Source organism: Eretmochelys imbricata, chromosome 3 (genome assembly GCF_965152235.1).
Source record: "Eretmochelys imbricata isolate rEreImb1 chromosome 3, rEreImb1.hap1, whole genome shotgun sequence".
Lineage (NCBI taxonomy): Eukaryota > Metazoa > Chordata > Testudines > Cheloniidae > Eretmochelys > Eretmochelys imbricata.
Window position 1 is genome coordinate 154,611,690 of NC_135574.1, and position 11,916 is coordinate 154,623,605.

General features: G+C 42.1%; 1 protein-coding gene across 1 annotated transcript in view; it reads left to right on the plus strand.

Annotated features, from left to right (window-relative positions):
* Positions 1-5,415, plus strand: part of WDR43 (WD repeat domain 43) — a 35,370-nt gene extending 29,955 nt beyond the window's left edge. The window contains exons 14-18 of the mRNA XM_077813638.1: positions 1,723-1,786; positions 2,742-2,855; positions 3,374-3,443; positions 4,080-4,132; positions 4,251-5,415. Of these exons, the coding sequence (XP_077669764.1) occupies positions 1,723-1,786; positions 2,742-2,855; positions 3,374-3,443; positions 4,080-4,132; positions 4,251-4,394 (445 nt within the window). The 3' untranslated portion in view covers positions 4,395-5,415. The remainder of the gene's footprint in view (positions 1-1,722; positions 1,787-2,741; positions 2,856-3,373; positions 3,444-4,079; positions 4,133-4,250) is intronic.
* Positions 5,416-11,916: the final 6,501 nt, after the last annotated feature.

Genomic DNA, 11,916 nt, shown 5'->3' on the forward strand with positions numbered 1-11,916 from the left:
ACAAGCAAGTTTCACTGAATTTTAAAGGAATGGTGTTTTTTCATTTGTTTGGAGGAGGCCCACGGTAGTGGTTAAAAAAAACTATATAGCTTCATGAAAGGAAATATCTGACTTGACTGATGGAGGTTCCAGCTGTTTGCGGGTGTTTCTGTCTGAACTTATTCTGTTGAGAAATCATTGCATACATCAAAATGTAAGAGAAACGGAAAAGGACATCTGAGTATGGAAACAGTATTCCCATAACTCATTACCCTCTGGCCGTATCAGCAGTTTATAATTAAAACAACTTCAGTAGGTGCCTTTATTGCCTTAGAGAGAAATGGCTAAAACGTAGGCACTCTCATTTTTGTTAAAGAAGCAAAATATATGGTAAACGCAGTGAGATTTTTGAATGAATATAATAGAGTAGTATCTCTGAATAAACTTTATACTGAAATTTTTTTGATTGTGCATTTTTATTGCGTTAATAGAAGAGACATTTTGCCCAGTGGACGGCTTCTAAAAATCTCAGTTGAGTTGACCAAAAATGTTTGTAACCCAGTGGCCTTTTAATGTTTCAGAGACTCAGTTAAAATGCTTAAATGAATAGGTCAGCCATTAAGAAAGATGTCTTTTTTTATATATATCTGAATTATGAAGCTGCTCTTAATAGTTGGGTTAAACAAGCTGCAGTTAGAATATACTTGTTCACTGGCTTTCCCAAATAGAACTTCCATTTGTAACCTGGAGTGGGGCCGGAGAGGGGGGCAGAAGTGTGTGTGTGGGGGGGTTAAGTTATCTCAGATTTAGTTTCTGATTTCAGAATTAAAATCATATATACAGTGTGAATATTTGTATAGTTGTCATATTGGGACTTACTATGTATGGTTTACAAAGATAAATATCATAGAGGATAATCTAATCTGAATTGTATATTAACCCATAAATCGCAAAATAGTAAAACTTGTTCATATTTAGAAAAGAATTGTTATATATTTACTACATTAGTCATCTCAGCACTGTGTAGAACCTGTTCTATCAGTACTGGGACCATTTTAGGACTCCCAGGGCTATCTACCCTGTTCTTATGTTGGGAGACAAGTTTACTCCATAATTTGAAGGAAAAAAAAAAAAAAGAATGCTTTAGATCAGGGATCTCAAACTCCAATTACCAGGAGGGCCGCATGAAGACTAATACATTGGCCTGAGGGCTGCAACACTGACACTGTTCCCCTCCCCATGCTGCCCCTGGCCCTGCCTCTTTCCTGCCCCACCTCTTCTCCGACTCCTCCCCTGAGCAAGCAGCTCCCTGCTCCTCCCCCCTCCCTCTTGGAAACTGCCAAGGCTTGGTGGCGGGGGAGGGGAGCTTGAAAATACCGCAGGAAATAACTTGGGGGGGGGGGGTTGCAGGGAGCTTGGTGGGCCGCAGCAAATATGCGGACCGCGTGTTTGAGACCCCGCTGTTAGATCTTTGATCAATCTAAACTTGGCAGGGAAGATATTGGAAGCAACCACAAAGAACAAATTTAGTATAACTCAGACACTTAAATGACTATTCCAGTTCTAATGGAACTGTTTAAGTCTCCTATCTGTGTAGATGAATTGTTTTTATTTCTAGCTTGGCTTCTCTTTTCTAAAACAAAACACTGAAGCATTTTGATTTAAACCATTTTAGTGGTAAAAACACAAGGTGTTCTCTTGGCTATGCTCATCTTTGATTTATTGTGTTCTTCTCTCCTCCAGTGCCTCTCAGATGGTCCGGTGGTTAAAGTCTGTTTTCACTATACATGCATCCTACCTTTCCACAGTAAGTATCTTGCTCTACAGTTGATGCTTGTAGCTAACTAAAATTTACCTCTGTTCTTGTTTTGCTGTTGCTCTCCCATTAAGTCAACCGTCCTAACATCCTAATATGGTGCTACTACTGTCTAAATGAATCTCCCCAAAAGGATGTTTCATGTCCTGTGCAACACTTTTTTTTGCCACAACATGCTATAAATTACCTGGTAGTGGGCATTATCTAGTACAACCATTGGTACTAATTCAAACTGAAGTTGATTAGCATGCCTCTGTTAGTTATGGACCCATGCACAGAGCTGGCTGAATATATGATGATCTAGCCTTTTTGGGTGAACTTCCTAAACAGAAATTGCCCAAGTACTTTCCTACTGCAGACTGACCTGAGGTTACTGCATAAAAGTATGCTGGAAGTGGAGTATTAGCTGGGTGTCATGGATAAGCTAATGCAGGAGCATTTAGCCTCTTGGCTTCTGACTTCAAAGCCTACCATCATTCACAAGTGAAGGATGAATTTGGTCTTGACCTAGTGATAGAAACCACTAGTTTGGCACAGTTGGTTTTCTGTTCCAGAAAGGACCAGGTCTACAGTGTGGGAGTTTGTGGATTAGGATTGATGTGCATTGACATTCCCAGACTCTTGGCTGATTGTGCAGTTCAAATTCAAACTGGCCCTTCCCATTAGTACTCTTAATGCTGTAAACCACAATCAAGTGAAGAAGGAAAACTAGATCTGCATGAGCTGAAAGTGGATGAGAGTTCATGCCTTTTGCCTAGACAGGCATTGGTTTAACAGATTGCCTCTCGGACAAAATGAGAACTGAGATTTCACTATGTATGAACGATCATTACTTCAAGCAACATGAGCAAGGACCCTCTACACAGCCTAAAATGCAGTTTAGAATCTTCTTATGAAATGGAGGATGACAACAAAACAGCCTCATTCTTGTGCTTTTTCTCTCAAGTTGCCAGACCTGGTTCCCCAGTTGGGTATGCTATATCAGTTAATGGAGAGCAGAGTAAAAACATTGCAGAAGCTCTCTCGCCTCCATGGAAAACTCTATCTTATCATCACCCAGGTGAGTTCAAGCTATAAACATTGAGGTATAAGATGGAAATGTTGTTGGAAATGGTGGTTGTCTTCAAATTTGATGCGACCAAACCTGCCATCGACAGCTCAGTACAGTTGCTGGATGGTCACACTGATAATGCTGAAGGCAGCACAGTTGATTAACAAGCATATTGCTACTGACCATATTCTTCTAAACTGACTTAATATTAATTGGGGATGTGTTTTCATTGAAGGGTCAGTCACATTTTTCCTTCTGATTTATATGCTGACCCTCAATCTTTTTAGACTGGAAATAAGCAGGAGAATTTTAAACCACTTAAGGTGCATCTCTCTTGTCTTTAGTATTGTAACTTTTCTGCCCATCCTAAATACTCAGCTATTTAAAACTACAGATATGGATGGAAGAATAAAATCCAGGCCTAATGGAGATTTCACTTAAATTGTGATGAGTTTTGTAAACACTTGGTAGGTTTTAAGGTTGCATTGCATGACTGCAGTTTGTTGTGATTTGCAAATCTCTTTCAGGTTGCAGCACTAGAAAAAATTCAGGATGCAACTGATATTAATCAGACTGCAAAACTAGTGTATGAGGAAGGTAAGCAGAAGACTTCCTGGGTTACCTTAGGAACCGATCAAACCATTGTACACTTGGTGTAGCTCAGCTCGTTCACTAAGGTTACAGCTAACTTTTGCCAGCCATCCACGTTCCAATTCTGTGCCTCTCGCTGTGTGATCTGCCATGGAGGATTTGCTCAAAGTCAGTGGAGGGGAGAAGGTGGTAAGGAGTTGTCAAGTAGCATTTTGGTTGGTTGGATTTTTTCCTCTCTAGTTATGAAAACCCTGGTGGTAACTGCAAGTCCAGCATACCGCTTAACTCTAGTGCCAGCAATCCAGATTTGTTGGCCCATGTCTCTAGTGCAGAATGCACCTTTCCTGAAGATGAAGTCACTAAAAGAAACTTCCAAATCTGTCCAGAATCCAGAGGATTTAAAATATCTGTACACCTGAGGTTTGGGTCTTATGTAGACTGAAATATTATCCATAGGATGATGATTGAGGAACAGTGCTTGATTTATACTGATCAAAATAACCTAAAGTTCAGTTCTGGTAGATGTCTTAAATGTCAAAGCCAGTTAATATGTAGTGGCACATGATCTTGGATTTCATTTGAGCAAAGACTGCATCAAACCTGTTGTGTTCTCCTGATTTATGCAGCATTTTCCATTTACAGAATCCTCTGAGGATGGTTCTGAAGATGAGATGATTGCAGATAAAGATTCTGATGTAAGTAAAATTCTCTGTCCGGGACTTCTGTCCTTCACTTGACTGATTGCAGGAGTATAGGATTGTAGAAATGCTTGCACCAAATATTAAGCTGTTCCTGGTTTTTTTTTGGTTCCAGGAGAACTGGGATGAAGATGAAGAGAAAGGGGAGCAATCAGATGAAGAGAAAGGGGAGCAATCAGATGAACGAGAAATGGCTGTTGAAAAAGAAATCAATGGGGAATCTGATTTGGACCCAGAAAATGAAAGTGAAGAAGAATAACTGATGGTTTTAAACAAAAGTGAAACCCCTATTAAAAGAAGTGGGCTGCCAGAACTCTAAAATTCTGGATCACCTTGCTAAAAGTTGCTGTAGTCACATAGCCAGGCATGAGTCTGCACTCGCCATGTGCAGAGGCACTTCTGGGCACTGTGTGCATTACCGAATCCAGAATGTTTAACCATGCCAGCCTTCTCTTGCCCCATATCCCCGAGCTTATATATAACATTTCTGCCATCTCATGATCAGATTGCGCCCATCTCATGGACAAGCATATTTGTATTCAAGTGAAATAAACCTGCCACCGCCATTTGTGTGGTAAACTTGTTGCAGCTTTTCATTGAATTTGTTTAAAATATAACAGATCAAAGATAGGCTATACCTTCTCTTCTCACTTCAGTTAGCGATAGCAAGTGGGCATCCTGCTGCATTTTTTCAAAAAAAAAAAAAATGAAAATAAAAAATATTTTTGTAATATTTAAATTCACTATTGAATTTCTTCATTTTCTCCTCATAGGTTCACCCATGCCTTGGCAATGTCTGAATGCCAACCTGGTTTAAAACAGCTTTTTCTTTTTTAAACAATATTGGACTCGACTTTTATATGTATGTATAAATCTATGGCTTTTTTTGTGCTTCAGAAGGACATTAGAACTATCAGTGGTTTCTAATTTGTTTTAATTGATCCTGTATATAAGTTTAACACTGACCCGTGGAGAGGCTTCATCTTGAAGGGGAGGGGGAATGGAAAAAAATTAGGGGAGAGGGAGGGGGAATGCTTGTGAATATGTAACGCAAAGTGTATACATTTATTACTGATTTTTAACCTCTCAGTGGCAGAACAAGGATTGCTATTTGCTCAGCTAATGGAAGCTGAAGTGGTATAAACACATTTTTAAGAGCAAGATATGGTAAAGGTTTGAGCCATTCACCAGTATAATGTACAGTATATTTGTCTATAAATGGAGCTGTTGCAACTAAATACTGCCCTCTTTGTAAAGTGAATAAATATACATCTCCTTTACCAAGTACTTGTTCTGTAATGTATGTGGGGATAGAAGAGGTTGTGTGCCTGAGGGAGTTGTCTCATAAGCAGGTATCCAGGGGAAAATGATGACCGTGTTCTGGGCTTGAAGCACATCCAGTGGTAACTCAGATTCTCAGCTCCCTATGTCTTTAGCTGTGTCTGCTGGCTTCACTGACACAAACAGGCTTTCACTAAGCTTGGCTTCCAGGTGCTCAGAGGGAGAGCAAGTTGGATTCTCTCGTGTGCTGCATGGCATTGTCCGCCAAGTTCACTTCAAAATCTTATAGGTGAAGATGGAAAGCACAAGAAGCATGGCTTGGTTTTCCCAATCCTAGGTGGAGTTTGCAAGTATTGTCAATTGGAAAAGTCTCTTTGGTAGTGTAAACTAGGCGCATGTGATACCTGTGCCATGGAGAGAGGGTAAATACAGAAGCCCCGAGGCCTTGCCTCCACACACTCCATTACCAAACTAAGCGAAATTGATATGACCATTGTTAACCAATGTGTGTTCCTATGGAGAGGTCTGTGCCATTTTAAATCAATTTAAAACAGATTTTAGTGAAACCATTGCAACTTTTGAGGGTTGGTAAATCCAAACTCAGAAAATCCAGTCCCATTTCAGAGCATAATGGCACTTTTACTGTTAGCTTTTCTTCATATCTGTTGCATTGAATGAGCAGTTTGTATTTAAAGCAAAAAAGGTAGTAGCAGAATGCTTATGGAGAGACACTTCCAAGAGTAGTGCGTGCTTAATACATGACAACTGCTCACAGGTGGCTTTTAAAACTAAATGTGAAGTCTCTCCCTCCTTCCCTTTCCTACCCCCAATAATGGGACCATTTCACTATTGCTGCTGTTTGTGGTGCTGGCGGTAACTCAGGTGGTGGTGATCTGCCAACTGAGCAACTTGACTGGCTCCGTGATCAAATCTGATTTATGCTCTTTGTGTAATATGGGATTCTGAATGTATGAACCCCATCCAGGCTCTTAGGAACTGAATGTGCTGCCATAACTTACATGAAAGGTAATTTTCCTGAGATGTACTGTTGTCTCAGATTGGACCTATGACATATATCATAGGAGTTCAGTCTTAATGAGTTCATTGGCTGGGTGCCTTCACTAGCATCCCATATTTAAGCTTTGGAAAGTTGGATTGCATGTAATTGGTTTTCCTGCATTGTGATATATCTGTCTCATACTTGTGTAGCTTTGGGGACCCTCTGTGGGAGTCCTGAGTTTGATACAGGGACAGGAAAACTCTGCTTGTCTGCAGTACCTTGCTGTAATTTTTGAATGAGTGCCAAAAAAAAATTGCTTGCCCAAATAATTAAAGGGCTAATACCTTGTGATCTGCCACAGCTAGAAACAAAGGCTGTAAACCATAGAGTCTCAACCTGGCGGGGGACACAGATCCAGAGGGATGACCATCCCTTTCTAGATGGAAGGAGGGTCCTGAATAGAAAAAGGGGTCCTGGTATGGAAAAGGCTGAGAACACTGCTGTAAACAACTGTAAAAGTAAGGCCTGGTCTACACGGAAAAAGATTAACTGCTATACCTATGCCGGCAAACCCTCTAGTGTAGACATAGTTATACTGACGAGAATGTTTTGGGGTTTTTTTTGCAGTGTAGATTATACTGGTTCAGGGAACAAAATAAGCTATACTGCCAAAACACGTTTATGCCAGGACAATTATCTACACTAGAGTGCTTTACTGGTATAGCTATTTACTTAGCTATAAAAATAAACACCTGTTCCAGGCTCTAGGTGCCTTACGTAACTAAATTAAACCTCAGCAGCATTTAAATCAGTTCTACAGGGATTCCATCACCCTCCAGCTATCCACTTCAGCCTCTAGGAAGTGGTGCACCCTGAGCATTCTTCAGAGACCCGGTCAAAGAGATGCCTTTTGCAGCCTTCTCAAAGTCTCCAGATTTGGGTTATTATGGACCAACCTGTGTCCTAAAAAATCATATCCTTAACTAACATAGCTATGCTGGCAAAAAAACAAACCAAATCAAAACAAAAACAAAACACTCTCGAGTGTAGACCTGTCCTATGGTTCCAAGATTTCCTGAAACACACAGAACTAATACTTCGTGTTTTTAGAACACCCACCATTTGACAATCTCAGTGCTTTACAAACATTAATTAAGCCTCATATCCTGACAAGTTGTACTGTCCACCACAAAAAATGGAGGAAACCAAGGCGCACAAAGTGTTTTTAAGTGCCTGCCCCAGATTTGCCATGATTGAGCAAGGCACTAGAATAGAGCCTAGACTTTCCGATTCCCTGTTTCAACCACCAATAATGCTTAGCTCTTACACATTATTCATCAGTACATCTCAAAGTGCTTTCCAAAGAAGGTCAGTTCTCATTGGGGAAACTGAGGCACAGAGGTGCAGTGACTTGCCCATGGTCACCCACCATACTAGTGGCAGAGCCTTGAATAGATCCGAGGGGTGCTGAATGCCATTCCAGGGCTCTATCCACTAGGATACATTACTTTAAAAAAAAAAAAACCTATTTAATTGACTTTTATAATGCTAGAATTGAAGTTGTGGAGCGTATGGGACTAATCCGAATAGTCTGATTTTAAAAATGCAGGGGTCACCTAACTTGGATTTGGGATTACTGACTTCAGCAGGAAAAATCATAGAGCCTGCACCTGCTTTTGTTTTCAAATGTGAAAAGGTGCTCTCAGCATGACCCACCTGGCATCCAGAACAAAGAGCAGCTAGTTTTACAAAACGTAACCAGTCACTACTTGAATCTGCCTCCAAAGCCTCAGACTCCTGTTTTGCTGCTGAATTTATAAGCTGTCCCTGTTTCTGGAGGAGGAGCTATGACATTCCAGTGACGGGGTGGGGGAAATATCAGACTGAATGTATCCAGCTGACTCGGCTCTCCCCACTTGCTGTTGCTGCAGTGTCTGGACTCCTATTCCCCCCCAAGTGCTGGCACTAGTTTGTTTGGGGTGGGGGAGATCAAATGCTAATTCTAAAATAGGCCTTATCTGAATGGGGGATTTGGCTGACAGTTTGTGCAGGTGTCTGATAGAACTGCCAAGATGAGGGCTTGCTAGAGGGTCGGACCCTTCATAGCTTGTGTAAGCTGTTTATTGCACACACCAGGAGTTCCTTGCATCCCTCCACTTTCCCTCCCCTACTCCACAAGGGCCTTGTGTACCTCCTTCCCATTCCCCTCTCTTTCAGGGATGCCCTGCAATTCCCCCCAATCTCTTCCCTACCAGGGTCTCCTTGTGCTCATTCTCCCATGCCATCAGCTTTGTGTGCACCCCCTTCCTCCGTGTGATCTTTGAATGCTGTAACAGTCAGTACCAAAGATGGCCAGTAGGTGTCAAAATTGCTCTATGAAAATATCCTGGGTTAGGCGGGCACAAAGCTATGAAAGGAGCTGATGAACTTCAGGCTGGCATAACCCCGCCGCCGCTGAGGCGTGCTGTTGGGCAGTGTGGCTCTGCAATTCATGTCGGCTGTCATGGCTGTGCTTACGCTTAGTTTTGCCAGGTACGCAAATCTCAGTGCATGTCATTTCTTCCGCTGTGTGCTGCCAGGTCTTTCAAATGCTTTGTGACCTTGGAAAGCTCTGCTGGGGAATTACTACTTAAGCAGGCTGCTCACTGATTACAGTCTGCAGTTGCTGTCCTGCCGCTCTTCAAGGACTGGAAGCATTGAAGCTTCATTCTTAGCCCCCCTGTGCTCTGTGAAGTGACAGATCTGAGATGTTTTTTATAAAGCTTTTCAGTTCACCTTTACATTTCCCTGTTCAGGGCTTATTTTCATCCAACATTAAACACAAGGACCCGAAATCGTTAGCAGAATGTGCAGATAAGAGATGGGGGAGAAGAAAATGCCTGATGGGGGCATTGGGGAGGGGTTGGGGAGACCAGAAGGGGAGTGGGAAAAGTTTTGGAGAAGTGTCTGTACACATGCTTGTTAGCCCTGAAAAAACAGTGTAGCAAACCTATTATTGCTCTTGTTCTCAGTAAAATGTTTGAAAACTGAATATGAACAATGTTGAGATATGGCGTGTGCTCCAGCACCCGAGCTCTAGGCTGCGCTGGGGTGTGAGAGAATGCTGGCGTTATGCAATCTCCATCTTTTTACCTTCATTTCTTTCATTACATTTTCTCTGGGATGGCACGGTTTTGTGATGTCAGAAAACCGCTCTCCTTGTCTCTGCACAGTTCTATGTTGGTGTTGGGTTATGCATACAGACTCATCTATAGCCGATGTGTTAGTGGTTTCCCTATTCTAGGAGCAACGGGAAGGAAGGGGGCAGAGAGAGAGGCTTTCGTAATGGATGTTCTAGCTTGCCCATGTGAGCTTGGAGAAACTATGCAGAAAACCTGGATCAGTGACTCGAAAGCTGCCTAGAAGCTGGTTGACTTGGAGATTTTGTTCATTGTTGTGTGTCACAGTTAAGCATTTTGTGAATGAATGTTCAGTGGGTGTGTTGTGAATCTGCAGTTCTTCACTATGAACCAGATTGTATAATGTTGGCAAGGAAATAATTTCTTCCTACCACCCCAATCAGCCAAATAGGGCAATAACCACCTTGTTGGCAGCATGCAGGTTAATGTATATGTTCACAGCATGTTACAAATATTAAGTACTGTAGGAAAATGAATGCTGTAGAATCAGTTGAAAATTAGTTCCTCTTGCCGAGTCCTGAGTTCAGGGGTCTTGTGCATCCCCTGCAACAGTTGATGATAACCTCGCAACAGTTGATGATAACCTCAGAACAGTGTGAAGAAGGCAGCCTCCTGTTCTGTTAATGATGTAGTTGACCAGAGGCAGTGCTAGCCCATTTCTCCCCCGCCACCCCACCACCAACACAATAAAAAGCAAGTAGGGGGTCGCTTTGAGCTGCTTGGGGCCCTAAGTAATTGCTTAGTCTGCTTATGCCTAGTGCCGGCTCTCTGACCGTTATATAGATTGTAAGCTCCTGTATAGACCTTAAGCTCTCTAGGACAGGAGCTGTCTTGACTGTCTGTGTACATCCAGCATGTAGTACAGTTCTGATTTTCAGAACCACTGCCTCTGGGCACTACCATAATACAAATAATGGTATCTCTACTGTTTTACTGCAGCAGAGATACCAGACCCCTGTGCTCAGGTTTTGGCAGCTTACTTTAAAGATCAAGAGTTTTTAAGCCAGAGAGAGAAATTGGCTTCCAATTTAGGGTGGGTTAGTTCCAGAAATAATGGAAACTATGAAAAACAGCCCCTCTCTCAAACAGAGCATATAGCCACCAAAGTTTGTCCTTTTCACCTTGCCTGAGGGGTTTTAATGGCTCAGCTGCTGTCCAAAGCATAACCTTCTGAATTATTTGGAACACCTGGTCCACCTGGTCCACCCCTTGAGCAGCCTATCTGGTTGCACCCACTTTTTGCCACAACATCTAGAATTCCCGAAGCCCCCCAAAAAATCTCTCTATTTAGAATGGAGCCTGAGGCTGTATAATAAGAGGTCCATGTGCCCCCATCGCTGCATCTGCATTGACAGTGATTTAGTGCTTCTCGCTACAGTGCTAACATTTGCACGTGTACATGACTCTCATAGAAGCTGGGAGTGGAAAGGAAATCATGGTCAGACTCAAACTTTCCAGGGCTCTCGTAATCATGGAGATGGAATTAATTAGCTCACCTTAAGCAGCCTTAGTGGTGCCTTCTAAAGTTCTTAGGAATTGGAGATACATTGGTCCCTGTAGGCTTGATATATTTTCATGTGTCTGTACATGTCCTCCTTGTTTTCTCTGCACTTCCAATATGCTTGCATGTTGACACATTGGCTTCTGTGTGAACACGCACACTCAGTCTTTCCCTCTTAATACATGCGCTCATGAAAGCAGGAATTGTTTACTGGCATCAACAGAGAGCACTTTTCTCTTCATTATATTATTGACTTCCCAAAGTCTTGGCAATAAAGTTGTCTATAGTACTTCAGCATCCAGTGGCACGTTTCTGGAGGAGTATTCGTGTGTGTGTGTGTGTCACGCTCTCTCACATAGTAAACTCACGGGTTATATTCAGCTGCTGACCCATGGGGGGGCAATAAGAAATGATTTATAACCATGGCAACAGTTGCTGTAGGAAACTGGGATCAACAAGAATCTTTCATGTCCATGTCAATGAGTGTATTAAAAATCCTCCTACTCTGAGTCGAACAAGACCATTTGTGACACTTTAAAAAAAAAAAATTTATAGAGGTAAGTGAAATTGAAATCATATCAAGCAAAATGTCTAGGTGTGGGACTGATGGCACCCTAAGTCTTCCTGAAATGGAGCTACTTGTTATCAGAACCTAACCCCCCTTCCCCCCCCCCCCCAACCTTCCTACCCCAAAGTGAATGTGTCTGATGGATGATGTCAGCTAGAACTGGTGGGATTCTGCTGTTCCTTGTTTTACTCAGTTTGTGTGTTTGTGTGTTCAGTGATTGCTGTAATGCAAAATGCTTTTGATTGAACTCTT